Below are 19,614 nucleotides of genomic sequence, written 5' to 3'. Positions count from 1 at the left end.
AAAAAGTTGCGTTGACTTTGGCCCTTTCGGTACCAGCTGATGCCTACCGACACCATCCAAAACAGGCGCATTTACGCACAAACTGCGCGTAAAGATCAATGCCAGGCGTCCGAACCTCGGCACTAACATTTCGGATTCACTGCGACCCGTAAAAGAAGGGGAAAAAACTTAGGCCTTCTTCTCCCTTTTAAACCTCGACGCTGTCCACGTCCTCAAAAAGAATGGATCTAATTAAAACGTTGCACTCGTCATCAGCGCCAAAGCTTTGCCAAACGCTTTCTTGTAGAGAGGAGGCTGGGAGATGCAGCACCACATGACTGAGTGTGAGCTGGAGAGGGATGGGAGTCAGATTGGGTTTCTCTGCTCTGATTGGCCGGGGGGCTGACTTTTGACACGCAGACCAGGGATCCTCCTGCCATATAAATAGGCCTGATAGAACTTTATTATTCTAGCATCACGGCAGCAGGTTTGTGCTCAGTTTGGAGTTACTCGTGTCACCACAACTGTATGCCTGCTTAAAGGTGGTTTAAAAAACAGGGGCTCAGCAGCACAAGGAGTCTGCATGTCTGTGTAGACATGCTCAGCTTTGTGGATACTCGGATTCTGTTGCTGCTTGCAGTAACTTCATTACTAGCATCATGCCAATGTAAGTTTGAATATCTGCTCTTTTTCTGTGATGGATATTTTTTTCTTTCTCGGGTCTCACTGCTTTGAGGATCTTTCGCTTGGCTTTTGTTTGGGACATACATCAAGGTCAACCAGAAGACAGCTCAAAGCAAGGCTGAATTTAACTCAACGGATTGAGCTCGTGCAAAGGATTCTTCACGTTTTTTCCAAGGATACAATTATTATGAGAGAGGGAGAAGTTGCGCTCCAGAAAAGTTTTCTCACTTTGAAAGAGACCTCTAAAGTAGTCAGTTCAGAGTCTTTCTTAAACTTTCAATGCATGTGAAGCTTTTAAAATAGGTTGAATTAGATTTTCTTTTAGACAAAGGATGAAAAATGTAGTGGGGCGTTGTACAGATTGTTCCATCCAGACGTCCAGGGCATGAGGCTGTACTATAGGAAACAGCGATGTCTCCCCCTGGCGGCCAAGGACGCACTTAAACTTGGCATCAGTTTGACTGTCTCCTCTTTAAAGAGAAACATCTGTTCCTTAAATCTTAACTAGAAATAATCATTATTGCTTAAATATTTATACATTTCTTCAAACTAAATAACCGTTTTCAGGTTGCAACCTTCTAGTGTGTTTCCTGATTAATCTGAATTTAGGTCTCACAACGATTTAATGAAAGGGTATAATGTCCTTTGAAGGATAAGCTTAAAGGCAAATGTTTCCACTCTGATAGTGCGTTAAACTGAGAAATAAATACCCTCACGTCACCTTGAACGTCTTAGTGCGCCACCTTGTGGTCCAGTTTGGACATCAGGGTTTTTAGAGTTCATGGGGAGGTCCCAGCTGTGCCAAAACCCAGCTGTGACCAGCTGCTCCAGTTCATAAAAGCTCACACCTGCAACAAAGTGAGGGCAAAAACACAAATATCAGCCATGTGTTTTTATTACAGTTATTAGATAAAGCGATTCCATACTTAATTTTAATTTAAGTAAGTAGACTTTGGGGTAACTAGACCTAAATGCACAAAGTTAAATCTTAAAATCAGAGTATGTATTTATGAACAGCATCGCAGCAGACTCCAGAAAACAGTTACAGATGTAATGCCTACATTTCCCGTTATGTCGTGGGCCTTGGCTTGTTTGCAGAAGCCAGCCAAGTATTCCTGTCCCAAGGGCATGACGTACCTGCACAGGCCTGTTAGCAGCCTGATCCTTATTATATGGAATGCTATTGAACTCTCAGATTCACATTCTTTACAGAGTTAGACCATTTGGAGATGTTTAACATGTAAAGACGGTCCTTCGCTACACTTTTAGATGTGATCTGTGACTCCTATTATAGCAGGTAAATTGTCAGCTAATTAAAGTAGGTTGATTGTTGAGGGATGACAGAAACATGTTTGGACTGTTTTGACTCCAAGCACTGTACACAGTGTAAGGCCTGAAGTTTGGGACATCAGAGCAGTGCACAAAGCAAAAAAGGTCAAAGTTGCAAAAATCTTTGAACCATAGGTCACAGGATTTAAACTTGGATTTTGTGCTATTTAATTGCCCAAATTAATGAATTTTGACTTAGTTGTGCACAGTGATGCAATTACTTTAATATTGATCAAACGAAATCTGTTAAATTGATACAAATGAACACAGATAGATGGAATTTACATTGTTTCTTTCACAGATGACTGTTTTGCTCTTTAACTGTTTGTAATGTTCTAATCAAGTCTTCCTTCTTCTCTCCCCACCCTCCTCTTCTCCATCTTCCTCCTCCTCATCTCTCCAACACAACAGCGGTTAGTACACATGCATGAAATCAGATCTTAATTGTAGCTTTACCTTTGTCACTTTGCCTTTTTTCCTCCAAACGCTGTGTGAAATAATCCATGTGCAGTCCTCTCGCTGGTTGGTCTTTACTTTTTCGAGCGATCTCAATGATAGCAGAGAGTTTCATTCAGGAATTTCTCCCAGTTTTCTCCCTTCCTGTCCATGAATAGGTGAGGGTCCCATTGGCTAAAGTTTGTGTCAATGAAAGCTAAAACCGCAGCTCTGAGGCACCCATGGGGCCTGGTACAAAGGATCCTTTCTGAGGAGCAGAGGGAGGTTTGCCCCTTACAGCTGGCCCTGAGTCAGATCAGAGTCTTCCTCTGCTGCTTGATTCAGATGAATTTAGGATGCAGGTTGAGGAAAGCTGATCTCAGACCAGTTTACAAGTGGGTGAGATCTTTAGCTCAGACTGAACTACAAACAAAAAAAGGGGATCCTGTGGCCTCTGTTATAAAAATACAGTCAATACACACATCCTGATTTGAGTTTGTTTAATAAATCTGCTCATTATTGAGATTGCCTAAAGTTAAACACCTAACCTGCTGGTGTTTGCAGCATCAGCAGCAGCATTGTAATGTTTTAAAGGTGCACTACACACCTTGTTTGGTTCTGGTACTTTTCAGAACTTAATTTGTTCCATGGACTAACACCAGATTGTTGAGTTGGATTTTGGACACTGTAACAAATTTATTCTTTAAGCATCTCTTTGCAAAAGTTGATGCCTTGTATCATGCACATTGCTCTGCTGTATATTAATTTAACTCTTTTACCTGCACGAGCATGTTTTACTTTTCCTTGTGATGTTATTTTGGAAGGTTATGCCATTTATGATAGTGCTTAAGCAAATATTGACGATTGTTTGATCAGGCCTGAAAAGACTGAATAAATAAATCTTACATTTATTTACCTTCTTTTCTATTTAGGGAAGAGTCAAGGTGAGCACATAATGTTGTTCTTATGTGTTGTTTTGCACCTACAGTGGCATATCAAACACAAAAAGTGTAGTTCAGATCAGAAGAACTCACAGGGCATCTTCATGGTGACTAATTTAATCACTGAAATGTGTTTTTACTTGCTTGTGCTCTCAATGTAAGAGTCAAGTCTGTTTACATCACATTTTACTGATTTGAACACACACCATGTTGTTTGAATAATAATCATATCTGCTTTGAGTTTAATGTGGCATAGATTAGAGGCAGCTGCATGCTTTACTAGAGGAAGATGTTGGAGCTGACATGTTGTTACAGCAGCCATCTGCTCTGTGTTTTGGTCTGACTTGGTGGTTTTCCCGCTGCAGGGCCTCAGAGGAGAGAAAGGACCTCGAGGTGACAGGGTAAGCTGAAGTGAAACTCTGATGCTTCTGAGCAAACAAATATTTCTGTGTAAAAGATGTATCTTAAGTGTTTGAAGGTTTATATTTTAAACAATTTTTGGTACTTTGTTTGTTGATGTCATTAGACCTTTTAACCCCTTTAGGCCACGCCTCTTTGTTTACATAGCCTATAGGCCTTGCAGTTTGAGAATGGTAATTAAGTTATAGGTGTTATAAATGTAACCTTACTTAGGTCTCACTATCTATTTCAAGTTTGTCCACTCCTGTTTGATCATCAATAAAATAATTGTTACACCGGTGTTTCAGCTAAATTGATGAATCTCTACATTAATATTTCCGGTCATGTATAGCATTACTCACTGTATCATCTGTGTTTTTTACAGGGTCCTCAGGGCCCTAATGGAAGAGATGGCAAACCTGGAATTCCTGGCCCCGCTGGCCCCCCTGGTCCCCCTGGACTCGGAGGAGTAAGTTCACCATTTTTACTTGCTCAACAGTCTGCTTCGCTTTTCAGTGTTCGTTTGAAAAAGTTGTCTAAAATCTGTGATAATAAAGCCTTAGCTTTACTGGAAGCAAAATTGTGCAATAATGGCTAAAAAAAAGGCCAACTAAATGTGCATCCAAATGATCGCACATTGACTCGTCAATAATGACGGTATCTTACTGATGATGTCATGACCCAGTGACCTTTGAACTTTTATCCTTTACACATTTAACAACATGGCCAACTGATAGCACATGGCTTACACACAGCTTGGTTACTGTTGATATTAGATTCTATAAATCCTAGAAAACATTGAATGCTCACTTGTATTTTACATGTAATCAGATTTTAGGGGTACGCAAATGTCAACTTGTGTCGTAGCAAAAGTGGCAATAGCTGTTTCTTTTGGACCACTAGAAACTCTGACTTCTCGCAAGTGTTTGAACTCGATCAGTGCTTTTGTCCTCAAATGGTCCTTTGATTTCCTCACAAGTTTTCTATTCTTACTGACTTGGCTATTTTTTCTTTCCAACAGAACTTTGCTGCTCAGTATGATGGTTCAAAAGCTCCCGATCCCGGCCCTGGACCCATGGTGAGAGTCCTGCTTCTTCTGCAGCACAACACTTTTTATCAACATGTCTTAACATCCTAACTTACACCAAAATAACAACTGTCTGTAGTAGGACGTGTGATTTTTGTATTTTTTGTATTGATAAATGATTATCTAATTTCTCCTTTCAGGGTATGATGGGTTCTAGAGGCCCTTCTGGACCTCCTGGACCTCCTGTAAGTTTATGCCCCCACTGCATATTTACACTATGCAGCTTTTAATGCAACTTTACCAATAAATCATGTTTATTACCACAGAATTTTCTGTTACTCTATTGTCAAAATCTAGACTTATTTATGTGCCTTGCATCATTCCACAGGGACCTCAGGGACACACCGGACACGCTGGTGAGCCCGGAGAGCCCGGACAGACTGTAAGATCATCACACAAAATATCCACACTTCTTCAAATCACCACTAGAACCTTAATAACACCTTTTAGATCATTTTCTGTTCAGACTTACCAACATAAGTCATCTCTCTTTAACGCATCCTCTTTGAGATGTTAAACATTCTGCTCTTCTTTCCCAAGGGTGCCCTTGGTCCTCGTGGCCCCCCTGGACCCCCTGGCAAAACTGGTGAAGATGTACGTATATATTAGTGGTTTTATAAGCACTTTTCATTGCAGAGTTTTGGAAGTTCTGTAAAGACTTACGAAGACATATGGTAACGTTTGTTGTGCTGACTCGCAGGGCAACAACGGCAGACCTGGTAAGCCTGGAGACAGAGGTACCCCTGGCCCACAGGTAAGAGAAATGTCCTTCAAGACAAGGGAAATGAAACATAAACAGACAGAGTCTAAAGCATAAATATACAGTTTGTTCTACTAATTCTTCCCTTGTTTTGACTTGCAGGGTGCTCGTGGATTCCCCGGAACACCTGGACTTCCAGGAATGAAGGGACACAGAGTGAGTGTGGTTCTTTACCTTCCCAAGAACTGATCATTACATACATAGTACTCAACTGAATCCCACTTTGGACTGGTAAAAATAGAGAAGGGTACTCCAGAAATGTGCACATAGAGGTTTTGGAGCAATGTGCCCAATCACTTGCAATGCTGGCAGTGGTAATGGACATAAAGGTCTGTCTCCTGAGGCGTAAAACACAGCCCGTTCAGAGCCATTTTGGTTCTTATCCCCTGTTTTGTGGTAGAACTTGACGAGTGAAACGTCATCTGTAAGGTCTACGATATAAACCATAGCCAAATGTCAACCTTCCAGTGAACTTTAAAATGTATGTCATACCTAAAGATTTCAGGTGTCCCCTTGGTAGTGTGTATTCTTGTTTAAGCACATGCTGCTTCCTTTTCATAATCAAATTCATCTAACAAGGACCTGAATTTGTCCCTAATCCCTTTTTTTCTGTTCGTTCCTGAAGTAGCATAATTTAGTTGCAATAAGAGGTAAATATGAACATATTTTAACATCTCTTTGTTTCTACATTTCAGGGCTACACTGGTCTGGATGGACGCAAGGGAGAGCCTGGTGCCGCTGGAGCCAAGGTAAGAAGAGCACCTTCCTGATATGAGTTCCTTATTTTTAGTTTATATTCTATCTGTTTTAATGTTGAATCACTTTGTTCTATTTTAAGCACTAACTTTTGACCTGAAGTGACTAAACCCAACCTTCTCCTCGTTTTATAGGGTGAGCCTGGTGCACATGGAGCTTCTGGAAGTCCTGGACTTGCTGTAAGTTGCTATGGATCTCAATATTCACATTTGAGCTAAAATGGAACATTAGTAACCATACCAAACCTCAGGAAGTCCATCTCACTTACAGTAATAAACCTACACATTGAATATATAAGCAATAGTCAGTCATACACCTTCTGTTGTCATGAATCCTCACAGCTACATTTATGTATTAGTTATTATTCAGTATTTGCTGTTATTTCATTTCAGTAAAGAAGTGTTTCTCATAACCTCTGTTTTTGTGCATCCTCCCTGTAGGGCGCTCGTGGTATGTCTGGTGAGAGAGGTCGTGCTGGCCCTGCTGGCCCCGCTGGTGCTCGTGGTTCTGATGGCAATGCTGGTCCTGCCGGCCCTGCTGTGAGTACCAGCCCTTTAAATCCTTTTTCTGTTAAATAAAACTAAATTGACTTTGTTAGAGTTGAAAGCAAAAGGTAGGTCTTCTCAAGATAAATCTATAAAATAAACATTGTGCCTATTATCCTAGCATGCAGATTAGTTATCTTATGTTCTCTTAAATGAAAAGTATCAGCATACAAAGCAGTAATGTCACCAAATGTTTATCATATGCAGTAGATGCAGTAGAATATGAAGAGCAACATCCCAAACTTTGACTTTAATATGAACTTTGAACTACATTACCTGTTTCCTGATGTTATGTCAATTTTTCTTCAACCCAGGGTCCCCTCGGTAGTGCTGGTCCCCCAGGTTTCCCCGGTGGTCCTGGCCCCAAGGTAAGCGTAATGTCATTTCCTCTAGCATTTCCTTAATGATGTCATCATGTCCTTTCAGAGAGGTTCATGTTGAAGGTCATCAGAGGAGCACATATAGTTTAATCCAATAATTTCTTGCTGTATCCCCAAGGGAATGACTCATACATGCAAAGGTCTCATTGACTCTGTACCATTTATTTACATACAAAAAATTCACATTTGAACTCATAACAATAAAACCAACAAATCCTTAAGACCTGTTCTGGATTCAGCTGGACTTCTAAGCCTGATAGATTTACAAAATACAAACTTATTTCAGCTTTGATGTATCATTCATTCATGACTGTAATTTTGTCTTTGACAGGGAGAGATTGGACCTGCTGGAGCTACTGGCCCATCTGGACCTCAGGGAGCTAGAGGAGAGCCTGGTCCCAATGGCGCTGGTGGCCCCGTTGGTCCCGCTGTAAGTATACCAACACATTTGCCTGTCCTAGAAAAATTCTAATCAAAAAAATGTATTACTTAAGGTTTGTTTTTTAGATGAGTCTTAATTAGTTCTGTTACATTGTGTCTGAAATTCAGCTTCAGCTAAACAGAGATGTTGATGTTTAACACAGGTTACATGCTGGCTAAGAAAAAACAAGAGTTGTTCTTTAACTCGTTGTATATTGAATTACACATATATATTGGTGTCAAGAATTGATGTATTGTCACAATACAGATGTTTTATTACATCTTTGTACCCATTGCATTATGTTTCAGCCACTGACTGCTGTATATTTAGTTACACTGTAAATGTGAAGGCCCAACTTTGGACGAGAGTTGAAAATTAGCAAAAGTTCTAAAGTCTGGACATCAGTTTTATGCTTGTATTGGAACTACATTAAAATGCATCATCTCTAAGAAATAAAAATCCAATCAACTCAACACAGTTATGCTTATGATGAAATAACTTACATGTCTTTGGAAGCAGTGCTTACTATTGATGGATTTGTACCTTAACTGAATGCCTTGAGAGCAGTTATACCATTACTTTGTTAGTGATGGTTTGTGTCTTTCAAAACATGTAACTAGTGACAGTTGCAAATCAGCTTAATATTTGTTTTGATAATATTTCCATTGTTTCTTGTTTCTTGTTTTCCCCCTGTAGGGTAACCCTGGTAATAACGGTTTGAACGGAGCCAAGGGACCTGCTGTAAGTACTCAAGTTTTACCATTAAGGCCATTTCTGATCACATCAGCATAATTTACCTTTAGTTGTGTGTCAAGTAGTGTTTATATTACTTAACATGGATTAAAAGGTATACAATGAGACAAATCAGACAAAGACAATGTTTGTTGTTATGCTTTAAGGCTCCAATGATTCTCACCTGTCCGTTATGCCTGTTTATTAGGGTGCTCCTGGTGTTTCTGGAGCTCCTGGCTTCCCCGGACCAAGAGGAGGACCCGGACCCCAGGGTCCTCAGGGTGCCGCTGGACAGAGAGGTCTTTCTGTAAGTACACAACACACTAAAAAACATACTTGAAGCACAGCAAACAAAATTGCCATGCATACACATAAACTATTTCGCACAGATGATTGCTCTTTTCATAGATGGTCGGTTTCTTGTTTCTTAGGGAGATCCTGGTGTCCAGGGTGTGAAGGGAGATGGCGGTCCCAAAGGAGAGCCTGTAAGTCATATCATCACCTTTTCACCTGGTCTAAATTTGCACCAAACTTCTTCCAAGACCTCCATGTATACTAGTGAATAGTGTTGCTTTAAGACTTTTTCTGTTGCCTCCTTCAGGGTAATTCTGGACCTCCTGGACCCCCCGGACCTCAGGGTGAGGAGGGCAAGAGAGGACCCACTGGTGAGCTTGGTGCTTCTGGACCCTCTGGTAGCCGTGGAGCAAGAGTGAGTACCAGGGGCTTTGTTACACCCTAACCCATCCACATCCAGAGGTTTGTTACATGGGTCACCTGATCATTCTGTGTGTCTCCTTAGGGTACCCCTGGTGGCCGTGGAATGCCTGGATCCGAGGGAAGAACTGGACCTATTGTAAGTATTTGGACACATCTGATTCCAAAAAGTATGAAAGCATTTAGTCATTCTTTTATAAGGTGAAACTTCCACCTCATTTCTTTCCTCCCTGTGTCTCCTCATAGGGTATGCCTGGTGCTCGTGGTGCCAGTGGTGCAGCTGGACCTCGTGGACCCCCTGGAGATGCTGGTCGCGCTGGTGAGCCTGGACCCGCTGGTCTCAGGGTGAGTGCTTTGCTGCTAGTTTATGAAATATATCCTTGATAGAGAATTGGTGGTAAGATGGAACATCTCAGTAAGGGTACCTTGGAGCGGTGTTGGTGCAAAGGTGTTGGCAATTAAACTGTAGTTTTTGATGGAAGCAAAAAGTACTACGAGGTCAGCTACAGTAAAAATTAATGACTAAATATATCTTATAACTAATGTTTATTTTCTACAGGGTCTCCCTGGAAGCCCCGGAAGCTCTGGACCCCCAGGAAAGGAAGGACCTTCTGTGAGTTAATCTTAAGTTTTACTCCAAAATAGAATCAACTATCAATACTCTACCTGATTTTTTTATTTAATGACAAAGACATTGGCATTAGTACGATAATACTTGCTTTAAAACTGCCATTAACATGACTTCCTGTCACTTCCTATTTCCTCCTTTAGGGTCCCGCTGGACAAGATGGCCGTGGTGGACCTCCCGGCCCAACTGGACCCAGAGGCCAGCCTGGAAACATTGGCTTCCCTGGACCCAAGGGACCTTCTGTACGTAGGAATAAGAGCTTAAGATCTGAGAAATTAGCATCTGAAGCTGAAACCTGTTTTTATGTGTGAAAACCTGGGCTAAACCGAACTTTGACCCCTTTCAGGGTGAGGCTGGCAAGGGCGGAGACAAGGGATCTGCTGGCCCAACTGGTCTGAGAGTAAGTTTGGATATTACCAATAACACCCAGAAGATCGAACACAGATTTGTTAGCTCACTGCTATTTTGAAAACATGCTAACATGTTGCTGTGTGTGCATTTAGGGAGCTCCTGGACCTGATGGAAACAATGGAGCTACTGGACCTTCTGGACCTGCTGTAAGTATTCTTATTTAGCATTCAAATCACCATCATTTTATGCTAGTTTTATCCTTTATTCAACAAACTTTTCTATGCGCTTCCTTTACTATAACTGTACGTAAGCTATACTGAACACTTGTCTTCCTTTTTTTCTCCCTGCAGGGTGGTCCTGGTGAGAAGGGAGAGCAGGGACCTTCCGGAGCTCCTGGCTTCCAGGTTTGAATCCATTATTTTACTATATAAACAAACAACTTACAGCAATCTCATGAAGGAATCTTCAACTTTTAGTTTTACATTATGCACTTGTTGCTCCTGTGGAAAATATATTTTTCTGTCACTTTATAACCTTTATTTTACCCAGAAAATTCCCAGTGAAATCTCTTTTCTAAGCAAGCCCTAGACCAAGATATCATCAAAATAGTTTTATACAAAGAACTTTCAAAACTAATCAGAAATGACAAGAAACAATAAGTTACTAGAATTAGCATTGAGGTGTGTGCATACACTCATCACATGTTCCTTAATCCTTGTTTTAAATAATATTCACTTGTTTAACTGCCCTTCAAGCCAATTTTCTGATTGGTTATTGACATTTACAGTCAAAGTATAGTTCTAAGATAGCATTGTTACCGCACTGGTACTAATGTTGTGTTTTGATACTTTCAGGGTCTGCCTGGCCCCGCTGGAGGTGCTGGAGAGGCTGGCAAAGCCGGAGACAGAGTAAGTTATACACACACTTTCATCAAAGTCAATCAAATCATAGATATAGTGGAATAAGAAGTTCACCTCTAACCCAACATGTTTGTCTCTGTAGGGTATCCCAGGAGACCAGGGAGTGTCTGGACCTGCTGGTGCTAAGGTGAGTTCACTTACCTTTGATTTCAGCACACATGCATTAAAGTACAATTCTTCCAAACAGATAGTCTGTGGCATAGTTGCTGTACTTCGTTCGCATTATTTTGTATTCAACAAACATGCTAAGGGAAACTAAAAAACCCTGATGACCTCTGTGTGTTTCTTCAGGGAGAGCGTGGAAACCCTGGTGCTGCTGGAGCTACTGGCCCTCAGGGAACCATGGGAGCCCGTGGACCTGCTGGAGCCCCCGGAACTGATGGTGGAAAGGTAAGATGATGGCATTAGTGTGCCCAAACAATGATAGCTGTAAAGTTTATAGTAGAAAATGTTGTGCTGCAAAATGTCATACTGAAGCATGTGTGTTGCTTCAAAATTGACCTGTGTGTTTTCAGGGAGAGCCTGGTTCTGTTGGAGCTGTTGGTGCTGCTGGACATCAGGGACCTGGTGGCATGCCTGGTGAGCGTGGAGCTGCTGGACCCCCTGGAGGCAAGGGAGAGAAGGTAAGATCAACATCTCTGAAACTTCCAAATACAGCAATTTTTTCACCTTAAGGATAACTTTTTTTTGTGATGAAAATGCATTTATTCTCTTTCATTCACTGTGCATTTCCAACTTCCCTCCTCCTCCTCTCTGTCTCCTACAGGGAGAGGCTGGACACAGAGGACCTGAAGGCAATGCTGGCAGAGATGGTTCTCGTGTAAGTAAAACTCTTCTTGATACAAAGCACCGTAGCCTTGCGCTGTTTTCCCTGAGTGTATACACCAGGTCTAAGTGTCCTCCTCTCTCTCTTTTCAGGGTCTGCAAGGACCTTCTGGACCTCCCGGACCCACTGGAGCCAACGGTGATAAGGTATGTAGGTGATATGGACATTACTGTATCACAACACAAATAACGGTGAAAAACATAAGAATGAAGATGTTTTGAACACACACTGTGCCATAGGTTAACCCATGATGTGGGTTAACCTAACCTAAAAATGGCTAAACATGGCTGCCTCTGACATAATCAAAATGGCCGACAGACTCTTGTATGAGAGACATGCAATAGAAAATTGTCATGACTTGTCTTTAGGTAAAATCAGTGTCAGACTATATATCTTTAATGACCAAACTGACTCTGCGTCCCATATTTTCTCACTGTTCTGAGGAAGAAAATTGAGGTTAACACATTTGCAGGAACATATTTAGAGCTAGAACCTCAACACTGCCACCTGATGGCTGTTTTATAAAACTACAACAGCTCACCCACAACATACAGTAACAGAGAATGTCATTGGTTGAAGATAATAAATGCAGCAAACAAGACATCTGATGAGTCAAATACACATATTGAGAAATGTATTTTTATTTGTAACTATGATGTAAAATAATGTGGTTATTGCATTGCCTTAGCAGACAGATGAAATATGCAGAAATACCACCATTAAATTCACACTATTGTAAACTTTGGTGCATTGCCAATGATCAAAAAATGATGTTGAAAAATTTTAAGCGTTTTGTAGTTTCTTCTTCACTTTTGCAGTGAATTTAGATTAATGCTGTAACACAATCCAAATGTCTATGGATTTATAAATGTATATAAACCGATGCTAAGCTAATGTAATGCTCACTGTTCTTTCCTACAGGGTGAGAGCGGTTCCTTCGGACCTTCTGGACCTGCTGGAGCCCGTGGACCCTCTGTGAGTACCTTTGCCTGACTTCCTTGAAATCAGCTTTTGTAATAAATATCAGATTAATGCCAAATTAAGTAGTAGTAGTCGTAGTAGTAGTTATTCACACATCATACATAACACAACCATTTTCACTGTACACACACTTTCAACAAAGCAGGAGTGATGCGTTAAGTGATGACTGAAATGGCATAGGCAGAAGCATAATGCTTATTTAAGACTAGTATACATTTTTTTTTAAATCTAATTAAGCTACCAGCTATCAAAGTGTAAAGGAAAAAAAAACGTGAACAACTAATGACAGACAGCTTTTGTGTCCAGTACAAACACTGTTTCTGACTGGCTTTTTGCCGTTCACAGGGAGAGCGTGGAGAGGTTGGACCTGCTGGAGCACCTGGATTTGCTGGACCCCCTGTAAGAAAGCCATCTATCACATTTCAGTGTACCATACATAAATCCTGTCCAAGCAGCAGCACATGAATAGACACATACTTACACAGATGTTGACCACACCTTGCTTCTCTACTTCCCTTACAGGGCGCTGACGGTCAGCCCGGAGCCAAAGGAGAGCGTGGACCTGGAGGAGGAAAGGGAGAAGTTGGCCCTGCTGGACCCACTGGACCTGCTGGACAGTCTGGACCTGCTGTCAGTACCACATCCACTAAAAACATACACACATGCTATTTGACAAATCTGACATATTATTGATTAAAAACCCCAGATAAATGTCATGTTAAGATGTATGGCTTGTGTCTGATCTCTTTTCTTCTGTGTATCTAGGGTCCTGCTGGCGGTGCCGGCCCTGCTGGTGCTCGTGGAGATGGCGGCTCAACTGTGAGTGCTAAAACTTAATAAAAAAAAATCCCTCCTGCTTTCACCTATTACATCTATAAACATGCAGAAGTCATAAAATATCACATGAACACAAATCATGTAAAAAGGTGGCCAGAGATGCCTGGACATTAACATAAAATTCTGATATTTCGAGTGAATCTAAATTTTACACAAAGAACCATGAAGCTTTATCTGGAGCATGAGCATCATACTCATAGATTGGGTTTTCTTATGAGAACAAAACAGAGTCAAACCTTACCTCGCAGCCACAAAGTCATTATTTTGAAATGTTAGAATTTCAGGGGTGCAAAAATGTTTTTATTCAGTCTTTATTTTGATTCTAATTTTCCATCTTTAACCAATGGTCACAAAATAGAACCATCTAGCCTCAAATTTCATCTTGCACTCCCTTAGTTTTCCACATACTGATAACACTACTTCTTCCTGATACACCATTTAACCTGTGACTGTGTGTGTTTCTAATTTCAGGGTCTGACTGGTTTCCCTGGTGCTGCTGGCAGAGCTGGTGCTGCTGGTCCCGCTGTGAGTATTAATTCTCTATTACAATCATAAGTGAGCACATTTACATACACACACACTTACATATACCCACACATATTTGACCTTAACCCACTTTTCCTCCTTCTCCTCTCACAGGGTATTGTCGGCCCCCCTGGTGCTGCTGGTCCCGCTGGTAAGGATGGTCCTCGTGGTGGTCGTGGAGATTCTGGTCCCGCTGGTCCACCTGGAGAGCAGGGTATGGCTGGACCTGCTGGTCTGGCTGGAGAGAGGGGACCCTCTGGAGAGTCTGGACCCCCTGTAAGTCATGCATCTTTGTCTCCAGACCTTTAAGATGTCTGGTTGTTCAATCAACAGTTGGATAAGCATATACATTTGAGCTTTTATCTTCATTGTGGTTCGTATATTCACAATAAAGCATTAATACGTCTCTGTGCTTGTGTTTAGGGTCCTACTGGTACTGCTGGAACCGGTGGTCCCGTTGGTCTTCTTGGAGGCGGTGGTCTGCCTGGTTCTAGAGGAGACCGTGGTTCTCCTGGTGGTGCTGGTGGTGCTGTAAGTGCAAATGAATGCTCAAAGAACCCTTAGAAGAAAAACAGAGAACCTTGTTTATGACTCTGTCTAATCAACATCATTAAGCTATTCAGAACATATGCAAGCATTTACATTTTAGCATTTAAATGAAGACACAACCTGAACACAAAACAGAAGTGTGAATTAAGTAACTAAAGCAAAGGTTCTTCAGTGTACAGTGTGAAGCTGTTAAACATATCTGACTCAGTGATTTCTCTGCTTCCCCTCACAGGGTGAGCCTGGTAGAGTCGGACCTGCAGGTCCCCCTGGAGCTCGTGGTCCCCCTGGAAACATTGGCCTGCCCGGTATGACCGGACCCCAGGGAGAGGCTGGACGTGAGGTAAGGATTGAAAAGGCAGATTAATTCAATGACATCTTGATAGAGGCTTGTGATCAAGTATGGAGAGAAAATCCTCACATTCAAAGTTTGGTCATTGTTTGTGAAGTAAACCAGGAAGTATGCTCTCTGTACTACTTGGTAAATGTTTAAAACAGCAGCTAATTCAAAGACTTATCGAGACTCAAAGCCAACTGAAGTAATAACTTCATACGAAGGTTTACCTGAAAGTTGAAGCTGTAATACTCTCTGCTGTCTTCAGGGTAACCCTGGTAACGATGGACCCCCTGGTCGTCCTGGAATTTCTGGATTCAAGGTGACCCCCATTCTCACACCTTAAAGCATGTTATATACAGAATAATCACACATGAACTTTGACTGTAATCTGACTCATGTTCTCACCATGATTAGGGAGACCGTGGTGAGCCCGGACCTGCTGGTTCCAGCGGACTTTCTGGTTCCCCCGGACCCGCTGGACCCGCTGGAGCTGCCGGCAGACCTGGAAACCGTGGAGAGGGTGTATGTGATAACATGACGCTGCTTACAGATACCTTAAATCATCACTTGATCACATTTCCCAGAGGCTACATACACAACTGTGTGCATGCTTCACACATGGATCTTTCTGTTCTTGTCTTTCCTCCTCTATAGGGTCCTGGAGGCGCAACTGGATCTGTTGGCCCCGCTGGAGCTAGAGGTGGTGCTGTAAGTACAATAAGCTTATGTATACTTACAGACATAGCATGTTGAGAGAGTACATCAGTGTCAGCAGAATATTGTGTCCTAGTCTAGCTATATGATGTTTTTACTGTGTGTTTGTGTGTCTGCGTCTTAGGGACCTGCTGGACCCCGTGGTGAGAAGGGAGTTGGTGGAGACAAGGGAGACAGAGGCATGAAGGGTCTGCGTGGACACCCTGGTCTCCAGGGAATGCCTGGACCTTCTGTGAGTAGTGGCACACAAAATAAATAAACATACAGCTCTATCTGATCATCTGTACATGACACACAGGCTTAGCACTGGCACCATGATGTCATCAAAGCATACATGGAGGGCCTTAAAATTCATGGTGATGCATTTCTCCTCATTCAGGGACCTTCTGGTGACTCTGGACCTGCTGGAGCCAACGGACCTTCTGGACCCAGAGTGAGTAAAGATCTCCAAACTCCTGTATTAAATGAGCTACTATGTCCCAAATCAAACGCTTTAAAGTGCTCATGTACCTGAGAACATATCTAAAGGTCACAGAGCATCTAGAACTTCCTGTGTATTGTTCTTCTTATGATCTCTGAAGGATCAGACTCAGACAGATTATTGTTGATAAACAATCACATGTGAGGCAAGGTTTCCCTAAAAGGATGAATGTTTGACCATGTGATAATCTCTTCTTCAGGGACCTGCTGGACCCTCCGGACCTCCTGGCAAGGACGGCAGATCTGGTGGACATGGAACCATCGGATCTCCTGGTGCTCGTGGACCCGCTGGATCCGCTGGACCTGCTGTAAGCTACTCTTCTTTTCTACTCCAATTCAGAATTGGGTCATTTTGTGAAGTGGACACTAAGCTCCACTGTCATCAAATGATCCTCTGCTAAGGATCACACTGCTACTCTGATAATTAATCCACTCTCTTATCTACACCAGGGTCCTCCTGGAGCTCCTGGTCTGCCCGGACCTGCCGGCCCCTCTGGTGGCGGATATGACGTCTCTGGTGGATACGATGAGTACAGAGCTGATCAGCCTGCTCTGAGAGCCAAGGATTACGAGGTTGATGCTACCATCAAGTCCCTCAACACCCAGATCGAGAACCTGCTCACACCTGAGGGATCCAGGAAGAACCCTGCCCGCACATGCCGTGACATCAGACTCAGCCACCCAGAGTGGAGCAGTGGTAAGAACACTTTAATCTAAAAGCACAAATATTGGAGTTAACATGTTTTTAGAGACAGTGAAGATTACTATTCCCCTTCCATCAGTCTGACTCTGGTTTTCATGCCTTTTAGGATTCTACTGGATCGACCCCAACCAGGGATGCATCAATGACGCCATCAAGGTCTTCTGCAACTTCGAGACCCGTGAGACCTGCATCGACGCCCACCCTGAGAGCATCGCACAGAAGAACTGGTACAGAAGCACAGAGAGCAAGAAGCACGTCTGGTTCGGAGAGACCATCAATGGTGGTACTGAGGTGAGAGTCTATAGATCTCTGACACTCTGTAACAAAAAAGGTTAATACACAGAACATGTCCAGGAAATAAACATCTCTCTCCTCCATGCAGTTCACCTACAACGACGAGACCCTCAGTCCCCAGAGCATGGCCACTCAGCTGGCCTTCATGCGCCTGCTGTCCAACCAGGCCAGCCAGAACATCACCTACCACTGCAAGAACAGCGTTGCCTACATGGACGGTGAGAGCGGCAGCCTGAAGAAGGCTGTGGTGCTCCAGGGCTCCAACGATGTGGAACTGAGGGCAGAGGGCAACAGCCGCTTTACCTTCTCCGTGCTGGAGGATGGCTGCACTGTGAGTACCTCTTAACCTCTTTAGTTTCTGCTCGTTTTGTTGCCGAGCTAGTTTGCAGCTATGTATCATTTGAACACAATTCTAAAACACAATCTCCTTTTCTTCCCCAACACCTTGCAGAGACACACTGGTGAGTGGAGCAAGACAGTGATCGAATACAGAACGAATAAACCATCTCGCCTGCCCATCCTCGACATTGCACCTTTGGACATTGGTGGAGCTGATCAGGAGTTTGGTTTGGACATTGGCCCAGTCTGTTTCAAATAAATAGACTCATGATAAATTAACACCAAAAAAGAGAGAAAGAACGAAAAAAACAAAATCTCTGCCCTTCTTTCTGTGTTGTTTTTTTTTTTATACTGAATGCTGATTTCACTCTGCGCATCCACTTGCTTAAGATGGGCAACTATCTGAGAGGACTAAACGGACTGAACGGAGCATTTGTGCAATGCAAATTAATACAGCAACCCAAAGGGACGCGGGAAAACACCTTGTTGTGGGACATCATGTCATCCTTTTGTAAAAAATAAAAGAAGTGTAATAAAAACGCTGAAAGTATGCATCACTTTTGTGGTCTTTGTATATCTTCCAAAGAGGAGGTTTAAAACCACAATTTCCATGAAAAAAAGGTTTAAACTACCTCATGCCTGTACCTAAAGAAAATACTATTGACACAACCTGGGTCCGCAACAGAGATGTTCAGACTTTGATGCTTCAAGCTTTGTCCTGTATCGGAAGGTGCTCAGTTACTTGAAGCAGAGATCTATGGTGCTAATATGCAGCTGTGGAGCAAACCACTCTTTACTGTATTACTTTGTATTGTCCTTTGAGGAGTCTTGCTTTGGTCCCCTGATATTCCCCCACTTTAAGCAGGTGGAATGTTCCTAAATCTGATGTCTGGTTTTTGTTTGGTTTTATTTTATTTTGTTACTTTTTTGTCTAGAAGTTCTTTTTTTCTTTGTTTTGGTTTTTTGTTCAGGCTTTTTTACTCTTCCCCCTCACAGCAAGTGTTCATACTGACAGCACATATTTCATCCAATTCTGAATGGTTTTTACAGCGGCCTCTCTCTTTCTCTCAAAAAATGACACCACAAAGTCTATTGTACCTATTTTGTATATGTGAGATGTTTAAATAAATTGTGAAAAGTTCTGAAATAAAGCATGTCCAATGTCCTAAAACACACTACTCAGTGACTTAAGTGCTTTCATGTTTTAATGACACCATTGAAGCTGTGTCACTGTATTTTGGTTCTAGTTTGGCTGACATCCTCACTGACTTAAACATCTTCCTTTTGTGGAAGCACAGCAACATCCTCATTTTCCAACCCCCCCCTTTTCTTGCTTTTCACAGTACATCCGATTTTAATGTACAGTAAATTGCTGTTGACACTGTCCATGCCAATGTGTGATTACTAAAGTGCTTTGTTTCTTGTAAATATGCATCCTCTGATGTTGCTTTTTCATTGCCTAATACAGCTTTTGCATCCAAATAAATTTCTGTGTTTGGATCAAGGCTTGAATTACAGTGATACATACACACAAAATGTCAGTTTTTAAATTCAACATGGCATTCCTAACTTGACGACAACTTTGTCAGAGGCTAAGAATCAATATGATTTTAGTGTGTTGAGGGAACTGGGATATGCTTACTCTCTAAAAAGAAATAGAAAAAATTATGAAGTAGTAGTTTTTCTATAACCACTAGAGGGCAATGTGGCTTTTTAAAAGTACAAAATATTTAACCCTGGGCAGTCACATAGACTGATTAACTAAACAAATAACTTAGAAACATCAGTTCATGGCTATGTCTAGGATCCATGGGCCTACAGAATTTGTATTTGTGTCACTATTTATATAATTATATATATTTAAACACTGGTTGGACCTTTAACTACACAGATATTAGCCTGCAAACGCATCATGTGGTGGGTACTTTACATCAAAATGGCATGGTGTTGGACATTTAGGTGCATTTTCTC

At 42.0% G+C, this 19,614-nt stretch overlaps 1 protein-coding gene across 2 annotated transcripts; it reads left to right on the top strand.

The window, feature by feature from the left end:
* The first annotated feature begins 443 nt into the window (after window positions 1–443).
* On the top strand, window positions 444–18,821 carry col1a2 (collagen, type I, alpha 2). Of its 2 annotated transcripts, XM_034704132.1 has the most exons (51): window positions 444–646; window positions 2,404–2,405; window positions 3,360–3,371; window positions 3,734–3,769; window positions 4,153–4,236; window positions 4,789–4,845; window positions 4,995–5,039; window positions 5,183–5,236; window positions 5,395–5,448; window positions 5,555–5,608; window positions 5,717–5,770; window positions 6,310–6,363; window positions 6,505–6,549; window positions 6,811–6,909; window positions 7,230–7,283; window positions 7,627–7,725; window positions 8,413–8,457; window positions 8,657–8,755; window positions 8,880–8,933; window positions 9,050–9,157; window positions 9,248–9,301; window positions 9,409–9,507; window positions 9,722–9,775; window positions 9,934–10,032; window positions 10,137–10,190; window positions 10,294–10,347; window positions 10,492–10,545; window positions 10,996–11,049; window positions 11,144–11,188; window positions 11,353–11,451; window positions 11,577–11,684; window positions 11,828–11,881; window positions 11,980–12,033; window positions 12,809–12,862; window positions 13,214–13,267; window positions 13,391–13,498; window positions 13,634–13,687; window positions 14,177–14,230; window positions 14,345–14,506; window positions 14,654–14,761; window positions 15,012–15,119; window positions 15,379–15,432; window positions 15,528–15,635; window positions 15,768–15,821; window positions 15,952–16,059; window positions 16,207–16,260; window positions 16,508–16,615; window positions 16,758–17,004; window positions 17,117–17,301; window positions 17,393–17,635; window positions 17,756–18,821. In XM_034704132.1, exons 1-51 carry the CDS (start codon window positions 577–579, stop codon window positions 17,900–17,902), a joined length of 4,071 nt encoding a protein of 1,356 aa, XP_034560023.1. In that variant the 5' UTR covers window positions 444–576; the 3' UTR covers window positions 17,903–18,821. The 2 variants fall into 2 exon arrangements, with proteins under 2 accessions (XP_034560023.1, XP_034560025.1); XM_034704134.1 differs by lacking the exon at window positions 3,360–3,371.
* The last annotated feature ends 793 nt before the right edge of the window (window positions 18,822–19,614 follow it).

This window comes from Notolabrus celidotus, chromosome 16 (assembly GCF_009762535.1).
Source record: "Notolabrus celidotus isolate fNotCel1 chromosome 16, fNotCel1.pri, whole genome shotgun sequence".
Taxonomy (NCBI): Eukaryota; Metazoa; Chordata; class Actinopteri; order Labriformes; family Labridae; genus Notolabrus; species Notolabrus celidotus.
The sequence above is the reverse complement of the archived record's forward strand: the minus strand, read 5'-3'. Positions and strand labels throughout refer to the sequence as shown.